This window comes from Homalodisca vitripennis, chromosome 8, assembly GCF_021130785.1.
Source record: "Homalodisca vitripennis isolate AUS2020 chromosome 8, UT_GWSS_2.1, whole genome shotgun sequence".
NCBI classification, from domain to species: Eukaryota; Metazoa; Arthropoda; class Insecta; order Hemiptera; family Cicadellidae; genus Homalodisca; species Homalodisca vitripennis.
This window is the reverse complement of record NC_060214.1, coordinates 15,885,199-15,898,150: the sequence shown is the minus strand read 5'-3', so window position 1 is coordinate 15,898,150 and position 12,952 is coordinate 15,885,199. Positions and strand designations below refer to the sequence as shown.

The window sequence follows — 12,952 nt, the reverse complement described above, 5'->3', positions numbered from 1 at the left end:
TTCACTTCTATTGGGACTCTTCTGCAGGTTCCACCACTTTAAGACACTCGTCAGCAAACTCCACGAAGATGGGCTCCAGCATAGCCTGCTGCATGGCTGCCATCGGGTTGGGTGACTTGTCCAAGGCTATCAGCAGATCTCTCAGGTGCCGGTTGCACAACAGGTTCTTCAGCTCTTGATTGTGCTCTACAACATAGGCTAAGATTAGTGAACAATAATTGTTTCTATACAGTAGGAAAATAAAGTAAATTTAGCCATGCACATATAAGACACAGCTTTTAAAAGTTGTAAAAGAACAGTAAAGGAAGTTCAGGGCAAATTGAAACTGGTTCAGAAGTATTGAATATGTAGTTCATAAAATGCCTGACTATCTTATAACTAACCAAGACACAAACAAGAGATTGCTTCCCAATGGATTTGAAGAAAAAAATAATGAAGTTACACGGGGGGGGGGGGGGGAATCAAAGACTAGTAAAAGCCAGCAAAATGTTTCTCTATTGTGGCTGTTCCTTTGAGTAGTTAATTCTAAGCACTGGCTTTTGTGGACACCAGCTCTTGGCTGGATAAGAACTGTAACTGAGTACTTAAGCTAACCCATTTTGTAACTTAAGTCAGTTAGATTATGACCATTGAACTAATATATTGCATATTACTTTTTACTAATTGGAATTCTTCCGGGCCTACACCCTATGATAAAATTTCCACCTGTTATACAAGACTATTCCTGGCATTAGCCAAGTGCTGAACAAGTTGGATTAATGCATGTCTACTGTATCCTCATTTAATAAGTATCCACGTTAAAATATGTGTATTTCAATAACTTCATTGAACTAAAACATTGAGTCAGAGTTATATTAACATTAGCCACTATTAGACACGTGTTAAATATACGAACTAGGACAACATTTACCCAAAAGTTTTAATTTCTCCAAAGGCACTGTCTCTTCAGTTGGAAAGTTGTACAGATTGGATGTTTCAGAGGTTGGTATCACTGATTCAACGACGGGGGAACAGTTGGTACCTTTGTGCTGCTTCCAGCAGGTCAAAGAGCAGCTGGAATTAAAATAGCAATATTAATTTTTACTACTAGAAGAAAACAACATATTATAACAAGTTGCTGTATGAGTATTAATATAGAGTAGAAACATGTGATTGTGAATTATCAATTTATTAGTTATTCTTTAATTAAAACATTGCTACAGATTAAAAAAAAACACAAGGTCCTTTTCAGATCTTACAACATGTCAAATGCCTTGACACTATAGCGTCTATGGCATTTTGATTGGCAAGCTGTCTTTTATAACTAATACAACACTGTTGTAGAATGTTTTCGTACTTATATAACAAAGATATGATAACTTGTGCCTCAAGGCTCTATTTTGACACCACTCTTTTTACACTTTATAAAAAACACTTACCTGGTAATTAAAATTGTTGTAATGTAAAATGTTTTCTTATTTGCAGATGCATTATTCTGAAAATGCAGATTTGCAGGTGGAAAGGGTTGAATCAATTATAATATTGAGTTTAGCTCTAGTTCCCCTTACTCTTAATGCAGTGTCTGAATTCTGACGCTGTCACAGATTAGATTCCAGTGAAACAATGTAAGGAGATCATTTTGAGCTTCTTCATCTCTGACTTTCTTTTTATCTCTTTAGATGAACATGACTCCAAATTCTGTGGCAATTTTGAGTCAAGTCTGTGGCAATGTCAGATTTCGGACGCTGCACTAAGAGGAAGGTGAACTGCAGCTAAACTCAACATTCACTTTTAATCAACCCTTCCCACCATAGCTACAAGATTCGTTTGATTTTATGAAAGTAACAGCAAAAGTGTATTTTGGAATTAAAAACATAATTGTAGATCTATTTTCGTTTTATTTCTTGTATTTTTAAATATAAAGTACTCCAAGCATCTGACTATAAACTATCAATGTACCCGTTACCGAATGTGAACTAATATAATTATTGATGTATCATTTAGAGGCACCTTATTGGAACAAAGGTCCCAGTTGGATAATAGACCTGTTGAAATTTATTAATCGGACTGCAGTATAATAAGCGGCCACCAACACAAACAAATCAACACTTGAAAGGACCAATCTATACATTAGAACGATATAAATACTGTCGGACTTGTTTACCCTGTAAAGTACTAATAAAGTACTATGCTGCTTAAGTTTATAACGTAATTCAGTTACACATTATTGTTCCAAATTAATTGAAACCAAGTTAAATCATGTGAATGGGATTTGAGTAATGGTCGCTAGAGATAGGATACAATGTTGTTTGTCAATAACCTATAACAAACTCACTTGTTGAGTATTACGTTCCAGTAACCTGTACGTAGTAACATGATCTGTTGTCAGAAAAGTTGAATAATATCTGGCCTGATTTGAGGTCAGGAAAGTACCGAATGGAAATGCCCCTGACCATCAGTGTGGGCATAAAAGAGAAAATCATCCCTTAAGATGTACCCTAATTCAAGCTCAGATCACATGAGCGCTTGTTTAGGTTATCTTTCAAGTTTGGTACTACTGGTAACATATTAACAATAACATAATCTAAACCTACTTATATCGCATAATAACATTCCACAGTGTAATACTTCCATTCCTAGCCTCATTGCTTGTACGAAATGGCCTCGGCTGTTACTGGTTACTCAGTAACCTAGAACCAGAAAGTCGTTTTGAGAACATCAAATTATTTCATTCAGCCCAGCTGTTACTGAAATAACAATATCTTGGTAATAAGTTCCCACTAAATAACCTGTTACTGGTCGACACTAATACTGCCTATCTGTAATGGAACTATATTGTTATTTTTAAGATATAAGATATTTAGTGCCGTTGATCATATATACAATGAAATAGGCATTGTCAATACACTTTTACTATAAAACATACTAATATAGAAACATCATTGAAAACCACAAAACAGATTTTACATAATAAAATGCTCAGAACTGAACTATGGGTTAACCTACAGACAAGTTCGACAGCTTGCACATGATTATGCAAAAAACCTTGGATCAAAAATCCCAAATAGTTGGGAGGAAAACCGCATTGCTGGAACTGACTGGTTAAAGAGTTTTCATGAAACGCTAACCAACTCTTACATTGAGAAAACCCAAAATACTAGTTTGGCAAGAGCCACAGCTTTTAACAAAGAAAATGTACTGAGTTTTTCAACAATTATGAGCAAGCCCTCAAGTCTGGACAATTTACCGCAGACAAAATCTATAATGTCGACGAGACAGGAGTATCAACAGTTGTCCAAGCTCCAAATGTTGTTGCTAAGCTAGGAGCTCGCCAAGTGGGCCAAGCGGTGGTTTCAGGCGAGCGTGGTACTATGATTACTATGTGTATGATAATTAATGCTGTAGGAAATACAGTCCCACCAGTTTTTGTTTTCCCAAGAGCTAAATTTCATAACTCAATGCTGTTTGGTGCACCACCTGGAAGTTTAGGCTTGGCTAACAGTCCAAAAAGTGGATGGATGATTGGTCCTTTGTTTTTGGAAGTCCTCAAACACATCAAAAAGCATACTAACTGTTCTACAGACAACAAAAATCATTGTAGTAATGGACAATCATGAAAGCCACTGTACACTTGATGCTGTGGTATATGCAAAGGATAATGGTATGGTGTTAGTGACATTCCCTCCTCACTGTTCTCACCGGCTTCAGCCTTTGGATGTTGGAGTCTTGGGACCATTCAAATCTAAGTTGAAAGTAGCACAGAATGATTGGATGGTATCCAACGAACTATACTACTGGAACGCGCACTGCCCATAAGCCACATGTTGTGTTTTCCGGTCGCACACAGCTGTGCGTTATTGGTGTATCCATGGATTTGCAGGCGCTTAAAGTGGGCAAGAACTCACTGAGTTCTGTACTCCATACCAATGATGCTGATCTTAGAACACATTAACTTTTTATTGATTTTAAATCTAAGGGTAAATTAAGTAGATCAAGTGATGATGTACGGTATTAAAAATTGTAAAATATTCTTATTTGCTCTAGTTATCTCAAACAAATGCGACCACTTCTAAGTTGACGAATTCACTGAAAGCCACGAGTTATTTTTTAATTAAAACTGTGACTAAACTATTATTTTAAATAATATCTCATCACATCCAAAAAACAGAAAACTTTTTGACATTATAAGAAATCCAACTTAGAAATAAAGCAAAAAATTGGTCAAAATAATTTTATTTTCTAACACGTAGATTAAGTGTGTCATGTTTGTAAATTTTATGTAGTTTACTTTGAAATAAAATACTGTGAATAAAAAAGTTGTTTTTTTTTTTCATCTGGGAAATATTTTAATGCCTGTAATCTTTGTTTCCGACTTTGTAAGAAAAATAAAAGTCAAAATCTCAGTTATTTTAATATTGTACAAAAGTCCGTTTTTTTTTAACTAAAAATAAAAATCCACGGTGAAAAGCAGCTACTAACATTTGTAATATAACTAAATTGTAGTATCTAAACAATTGTATTAAGTATAGAAGGCGTTTTAAAGTGATGTTTAGATCATTACTATAATGCCTGCCATATGGGCGGAGTTAGTTCTTGCCCATTTCCAGCGCCTGCAGACTCGGAACGCAGCCCAGGATTTCGGCTCGGTTTCTCCGGCCCAGAGCGCGTTCCATTATTATAATTCGATGATGGTATCAAACCCAGGTAAGACCATCAGCATTTCATATCCTAGCTGCATTGGCAAACACTGCATACGCTGCTTCATTTTCAAATAAAAACATAACTGCAGCCTTTGCAAAAACTGGTGTCTGGCCATTTAAACCGTCTAGTTTTTAATGATGAAGATATGTAGCATCCTCTGTCAATCACGTTCCTGAGAAAGGCGTTGATCAATCTCCTCCTCATATCGGGATCTGCACATTGGAAAGTCTCCCAAGCACGGCCAAGGAATACCACCAACCCAAGCACAAGCAAGATAAATCAACAACCAAGTATGAGTAAGATCTGTACACAACAAAAGGTAGACAAAGAAATGTCTAAAGGAGGACTAACGCCTGAGGATGTAAGACCGTACCCGAAGGCACCAGTTGTAGAACAAAAAAATAAGAGTGGGAGGAAAAAAAGGTAAGTCAGTGGTACTGGACAGAAACACCGGAAAAAAATAGAATTGAAGAAGAAACCCTCAAAAGATTGGAAAAGAAAATTAAATTAGAAACTCTGAAAAGATTAGCAAAGAAAAGAAAACCAGCTCCGATTGTAGGGAAACTGAAAGCTAAACATAAGAAAAATTTATTTTTTGATTCATCAGACAGTGAAGACGTAGATGATGTTCCATTAAATGATGATTCGGAATGTGAAGACCTAGCACAACTTTTAAAAAACACAACTGATGAAATTGAGGAACAAATTGATTTTGAAAGGTGCCTAAGTGAGGAAACAGTGTGCTAGAAGTTAATGACTTCGTCCTCGTTCAATTTGCTACAAAGAAGAAAGTGGTTATGTACGTGGGGCAAATTGAAGGAATAGAAGAGGAAGGAATGACTTACATGGTCAAGTTTCTAAGAAAAAAAGAAGATTCGTGGAAATTTTACTTCCCTGAAAAAGAGGACACGAGTAGCATTGATAGAAACGACATCAAAAATGAAACTACCACAGCCAAACTCAGTGGAGGAAACTGCTCGAGCTGTATCCGCGCTGACATTTTCAATAAATTTGTCTTCTATCAAAGAAAAGATTATGTAGGAAATGTAAAAATCTAATTAAATGTGTTTTTTAGGGCTCTTAAGTTTTTATAAACCTTTTATTATGAAGTATCATAGAGATATGTTAATTTTCTCTTATCTTAGTTTGTAAAATAAAGTTTATTTAAATAATATGTTTGAAATTTCTTAAATTTTTTTCATTTGTTGAAATGTACCCCACGCTCTGTTGAAAACTGCCCTACCGGTGGGGTACATTTCAACACAGTGCAAGGTTCACTAAAAATTTTAAATTGAACCCTTTGTAAACTATTTATAGCTCTGGTAAAAATTGTGAGGATGCTTCTAATGTAGGTTTAGCCACAGGTGCTTGAAAAGTTTAATTTTTTATGGTAGTGTGGCTTTACAAAAAATTGAAAAGTGAAAAATGTTGAAAGGTGCCCCCCTCTCCCCTATTGGGTTTACGGACAGCCACCGTCATGACTAAAAACAACTTAAAAATATTCCTGCCAATGTAAACTTCATTACCACGAATTTTAACAAGGAACGTACTCAAAAGTAACCAATAATTAATAATAATAACCCAAATTTAACCTCATACCCACTTAACAGTAGGCCAACCACAAACGGGGGAACGGAAGAGATTCGGGTTCTGTGTGGGGAATAACTTACAAATAATTAATGTAAATAAAAAAAAAACTTACCTAAAACCTAACTTCCAAATCGTTACCCAATAATGTTAACATTAACAACTCTACTTTTTTTATTAAAAATGCTTGAAAAATATGAAAACCTTGTAAAAGAAACAATTAGATGAATAGGCTAAGAGTAACAGATCTTCAGCCATCAGTGCATGTCATAACTAACTCCTTGATATAACTACTGAAACAAAATTATGTTATAGTATTGTATTTCAAATTACAGGATAGTGCTAGGCTGCAGTATAATAAGAGGCCACCAGCACAATAGAATCATATTTATGATTATCTAAACTATAGAAACAAAAATGTTGACATGAATTACATTATAGATATTTAAAATTATAATCAAATTCAGCTGTTTTTAAATCTAAAATCTATTAATAATTTATTGATTGAATGAAAAACTGATAAACATTAATTGTAAATAAAATGTCTGGTAATTTCTGATTAAACAGAAGCCACCTATTTGAAACACGCTGCGGCTGATGTGGTTAAGCGATTTAGGTTTACTAACCTAACCTAACCTTACCGTTAGTATTTATTGTGTAACTGCCCACCCAAAGTTGCTAAATCCCGTTTATTATCGGTTGCCTCTCTGTTTAATTAGAAGTACCAAATGTTTTTGTATTTGGTAGGAATAGTTTAAGTATTTCTAATTGATAATTTGGTACTGATTTCATACCATAAAAAGTAATAACTTAATGATGAATAAAAAACTATATTGGCTAGGCCTATGTATATTTATAAAATGCAACAAACAAAACAGTGTAACATTTAGTCACTTTTTACCATTTTGAAGAAAAACATGTTTGACACCTTGTGACACACATAACACATGTAGCATTGTCATTGTAGTCTACTTGTGGCCAATCTATTATTTAACTGAACTACTATAGAAATTATGATTTTACTTTGTTTGAATTAATTTTGAACAATAATGTTGAATACTTATACTTAAGAAGTGAATAGGATAGAAAATAAATGAGGAAGATCTAAAACTAAAAAATTACCCAAAAAGTGAAATCTGTCAATGTGTCCTACCCATACATCCTTCACATTGTTTTGTGTAATGTAATTTTACTAAAGAATATATCTAACCATAACAGTTAAAATAACCAGTATCCTTCCTTCTTTGTTTTGTTTCCTCACACTAAATAATTCATTTCAACATCTCACACTAGAGGAGGGAGGAATTCTGAACAGTTTTTAGCAAGTGCAAATTGGTCTCTAAGCCGAAAAAATATCAACAATAAATTTTGTTTGAAGCCCATAAAAAATTGTTTAATTGTTTATACTCCTAACACCACAGAACCTCATAGTGACCTGGTCATGTTATTGATATAAATAACAGTAGGAACATTTTTCAACTAACTCTCCAAATTTGAAGATATGACACTGATGGATAGAGATATATGTACAAACAGACCAGCTAAAATAGGGAACCTGTTTCTCTGATCGTACAATCTCAAACACGATTTATACAATAATGAATAATTGATGACAAAATTTAACTTACTAAGGTATCCTACAAGTTGGACACTTGTACTTCGCTGTGTTATTTTGAGTACATACTTTACAATTCATATTAAAATATTCCCATTTTTATAATTTGTAAACTCTTAAAATTATTTGATTGTCTTGACACAAAAACTAATAGGATGAGTAATATATCATTTGCATCGCACTTAGTTCATAACCTATATATTCCAACACCACTTCACTAAACAAAACAAACTGACGACAAAGACCAATACCAGGCAACCGATTTCCCGTTCCTAAAATGTTGGTATTTCCTATAACCGAAGCGAGTGTATGTAGACAGACCAAAATACAACAGGCGAAAAGAAAGACTGACCTCTTATTATATTATGCAAGTACATATAATTATTCTCAGAATGTGGAACCTTAAAAGCATTTAGTCCCGTACTACGGATTCATATTTTTATGTTCATATATCTAATGCCCTTTCAAAATATGTGCAATACGTTAGATCAATATTGAGTTAACCGTATGCCACTTAAATGATACCGTATTTCAAAATTCACTTCTTAATGAGTTTAATAGACAATTTAAAGTAACATGTGATTTTTGTTACTGTGTGACTTACTGTTTTTTCAATCAGTTATAGGAATAATATGTCGCAAATATGTTAAGCACTCACTAAGTATTTAGAAAATATTTTTAGGAGACAATTAGTTGGTGCAAATTTTCTGACCACACATCGGAGAGCTTCTAAAGTACGTATATGACGCCTCAGACGATACAAAATTATACCACACATCTCTTCTACATTATCTGCACTGCAAAGTGTATATCAGAATATTGAGTTATACCTTCATAGACTCGTCATCGTGAATAGTGGGAGTGTTTTTGTTCCTTGGATGTATGAAGAGGACAAACATACGGACATATTTAACATATACAAAACCTGATGATAAACACGTTCAAGTGAAGTACAACAGGTAAATTTATTGTACCATCTCAATCTAATCACTAAGCAAAATGCATAGCATAAGTGCCAAAAATAAATAAATACAATAACAAGACGTAACAACGAATGGTTACTAAAGCCACGTTGCAATGTGAATAATCTCTATTTGTCAGAAGGAAAATTAAGTTTTTGAATAATAAAGGTGCGTTTCTTGCAATTTCGAAACAAAATTTTGTTCTCCTTTACAAGTCCCTGGTCCTGCAGTTCCTTGAGTATGAATCCGTGATGTGGTCACCGCAGCAAGTGGGTTTTATTAATAGACTTCAATCTGTCCAGAGGAGATTTGTCCGATTCTTGGATCTGAGAGAGGTAGCCAGAAACCCCGACTCTTACTCTGGTCAGCACGAATGTCTACGGACTCCATTCGCTCGAGGATAGAAACCAAGTACTCTAAAAAGTTCTAAATTCTGTAGTGACCTGCCCTCCTCTGTTAGAGCCAATCAGATTTCGTGCCCCCTTGCCACTGGATCTCACCACTTATTTGCACTGGGACGTGATAACCGCAACTATCTCCAGCTCAGCTCTGTTTCGAGAATTTTTCGACTAGGTCAGTAGCGCTAGACTTTTTTTTATGGACTCATTGTTGTAATGAATGCCAACCTGACATCTAGATTACAGCCTCAGCGTGATGTGAATCAATCAATACTCCTAGCTCTCAACTCTTCGACCTAGCAAAAATGTCAACTTCATTGCATGAACTATTTTATTACAGTAGCGTCGTTTATTTTAGATCTCATCCACTTTAATGTTATCTCGTTAAAATATTGGTTTCTTTTAGATATTAAATTTATTTGTTGTTACATTTATATTTGTACTAATTAGCTCATTATTTGTTTTCAATTGTTTTTTAATGTTTATTTGAACATTATCAATATGGTATTATCGTGGAAATGTAAAATAGTAACATAACCAGCAAAATACTAAATCACTTCCTGTGTTAATGGGCTTCATTAATTTAGACGGAAGACCTCCTAAATAATTTAATTAGTGGGAAAATAGCTTCACTTATCATACCTGCTTATCTTAAACAATATATTTCAGAACTGGGTTGAAATAATTGGGCCGCTAACATATCTAGAAACGTTTTATTTCCAAATTAGCATTTTGTGATACGGTACACAAAGTTTATGATAATATTATACACATCGTAAACTAAGACACGCCTGAATAAGTTAAGCAAAAAGTTTACCAAATGAGTTATATTTATTATCGTCACATATACTGCTCTAATGCTAGGTACCTAAAACCTATGTATTAAATACTCCATAATAAAAATAAGTACTTTGGTTCTGATTGATATAAAAATACGACATGATACGCAATTTTTAAGGTACCTCCTCTACTATATTACGATAAAATAAAAGCTGTTATATATGTGTAGTATTCTGTAACAACTTAAACACAACATTGAAAATTGTCAGACATTGAAAAGATTAAACTAAACATATACTATATTTTTGTAATAGTATACATATACTGCCATTAGGCTATACCTGTTTCTCATGTTACTACTTAAAAAAACTAATATGGTTTTACATAAGAATTAGATTTCCTAAACTCTCTGTTAGCTGTGCACAGAAATACTCGTAATTGTACTAATGACTCGTATTCAGGTAAAATGAGTTGTTATAGATGTTTAGGGATATTGAACAGTATGAGTAGATTTTATATACCGTTCTATATGAACTTTAGGGATATATTACCTATAATGTGGTAATGGGCAACAAACAAAACTTATTTTGTCGATTTATTGGCGTTAATCATTTACAGTAAAATTTTTGTACTGAGCCTAGTTTATAATTTATCAACAGCGAACTCTTAATGTACTTTTCTTCACCATATATCCCTTAATTCCATATAAGAAGGACGAGAGTGGTATTAATTCTGCATATAATATCAACTTTGAAGGGTTTGCTACGTTTAAAAAGCTATCTAGTTGATTTCAGCTCATGTTAGAGAAGAATCATTGGACGATTGCAGAGCCAAATCAAGGTCATACTATAGTATAGGTTGGAGTCCTGGAACTAACGTCACGAGATCCGTCCTCACAATTGTTAATATTTTATAGTTTTTCTTTTCCAATAGGAGATAATTAGACACCTACCACGAACGTTTTGCCCTTTTTAAGGTAGTTCCTTATTAATATACTGTACGTTATATTTTCTTTTAACATTAGATTTTAAAGTGACATGTATTTTGTATAATCCTTTATACAGCAAAATAGTTTGTAGCCGAGAGGCGTTAGGGTAGGGCGCGGTTGGGCGACCGCTCAGGGGCGCCGGACGAAGAGGGGCGCCATTGCCTTTTTTCGTATGTAATTGAATTGCAGTTAGGGGGCGCTGAAGATATCTCGCCCAGGGCGCTAGTAGTGCTAAAACCGGCACTGTTTGTAGCAGACAACTAATAGCAGACGATTAGGGCGTTTATAATCAATCAGCTGTGATAAATACATAATGAGAGTATGGCCGGTATGACGGTTAATGTGACGTGAGACTGGTGGTAGAGGGCAGAACTTCTGCCTGGTCTGGGCTGTGTCCAATAATCCATGGAGATCAAAGAGTTCCTATCATCACCATATATGAAAATGTCACAGATCAGGTTATACAAAATACGTTTACCAATCACCTAGAGGAAGAAAAATAGTAGACCCAAATCGGAAAACATATCATGCGGCGAGTGCCGCTACAGTTTTGAATTTGGCGCGCGTTATCCGTCTGTTGCCGCGAACGCTATAGCCAGCTGCGCCGACCTCTAGCCTTTAGCTCAAACAATAGGAGCCTCCTACCATCCGGAATTCTTCCGGACAGGTTCTGGTAGGATGGTTCCTGCTAGGTTTTCAGGCTGTGACCGGAGGTTGTGGACACAGGGGTCGTTGTGCAGCTTTCGAGCAGGGTGGACCGGGAGAAGTTAGCGTGGGTGGTCTAGATTTTAGTAGTATTTTGTTAGGGAACCTTTCGGAACTATACCCAAATTATTAGTATTTATTTAGTCATCAAAGCTGGTTAGGTTTTGGAATAGACGGAATCTAGTGGCGGATCCACGGATTATTCCTCTATAAGGTCCCACCTTCCGGTCGCGACGCCACGAGGTCGCAATCAGACTACTTTACGTCAATCAAAATTTTAAGAATAATCCCTCTTCCTGTTCAAAGACGTCAACCCCAAACAGAGGAGGGACGTATATATTACAGGGGAGGGAGTGTTCTGTGCTAGCAAATCGGTCAGCTGTTTAACTTCTATTTCTCAACCATATGATGTTTTTTATGTATTAATGTAATGGTTACTGTTATAGTTGGCTTTAGAGAATAAATCTTGTTCCTTAATTATATAACACTATACTATAAACAATGTAGTGGTGTACTCGTATATACACTGCCTTCTCATCGTTATAAGAAATGCCATGTGTGCTTTTGAACTAATACATCCATCGCTCTTCAAAGTCCTAACAACGTGACATAGCAGGCTATATTTTAAATAGTAAAGTACGTGATAGTTATGTAATAATATAATAAATCAAAATTAACAAAACAGCAAAACATTAGTTTGATAGATTACAACAGAAAAAATATCTTCGCACAAAAATATCTCAAACAGTATATCAAATCAAATCAAATCATATTTTACTGCATTTTTACAATTTTACATTGCATTGCAAATGTCAGTAAATCATTGTAAATCATTTTGTAAATAGTTTCACACATGCCAAAGTTAAGGCATTCACACATGCATCCAAACCAGCACTTCCACACATTCACCCAAGCACACTCTCACTGACTCCAGATCCTATGCCTCTCATAAATCCCAGCGGCTCATCATGAATTCATCGACAGAGTAGAACGCTCTAGACACCAATAGGCGTTTTATACGAGTTTTGAATTGGTTTTTTATTGTTGGAGTTCTTTATATATTAGTTTGAAAGACACTTATTACCAGTATGGCGTTATTTATATCGGGGAGTGCAACCGGGTAGGGTACGATAAGCGGACCCGGTTATTTATATCGAAGAATGTAATCATCGATACCTAATATTCGAATCTCAAATCCTAGACTATCAATCGATATAAAAGTAACTATAGTCCTCAA

At 34.9% G+C, this 12,952-nt stretch overlaps 1 protein-coding gene across 1 annotated transcript; it reads right to left on the bottom strand.

The window, feature by feature from the left end:
- Positions 1 to 7: 7 nt before the first annotated feature.
- On the bottom strand, positions 8 to 8,140 carry LOC124367358 (zinc finger HIT domain-containing protein 3). The gene is made up of 3 exons (XM_046824110.1): positions 7,896 to 8,140; positions 911 to 1,053; positions 8 to 186 (listed from the first exon to the last, which is right to left on the bottom strand). The coding sequence occupies exons 1-3, from the start codon at positions 7,961 to 7,963 to the stop codon at positions 8 to 10; spliced, it is 390 nt and encodes a 129-aa protein (XP_046680066.1). The 5' UTR covers positions 7,964 to 8,140.
- Positions 8,141 to 12,952: the final 4,812 nt, after the last annotated feature.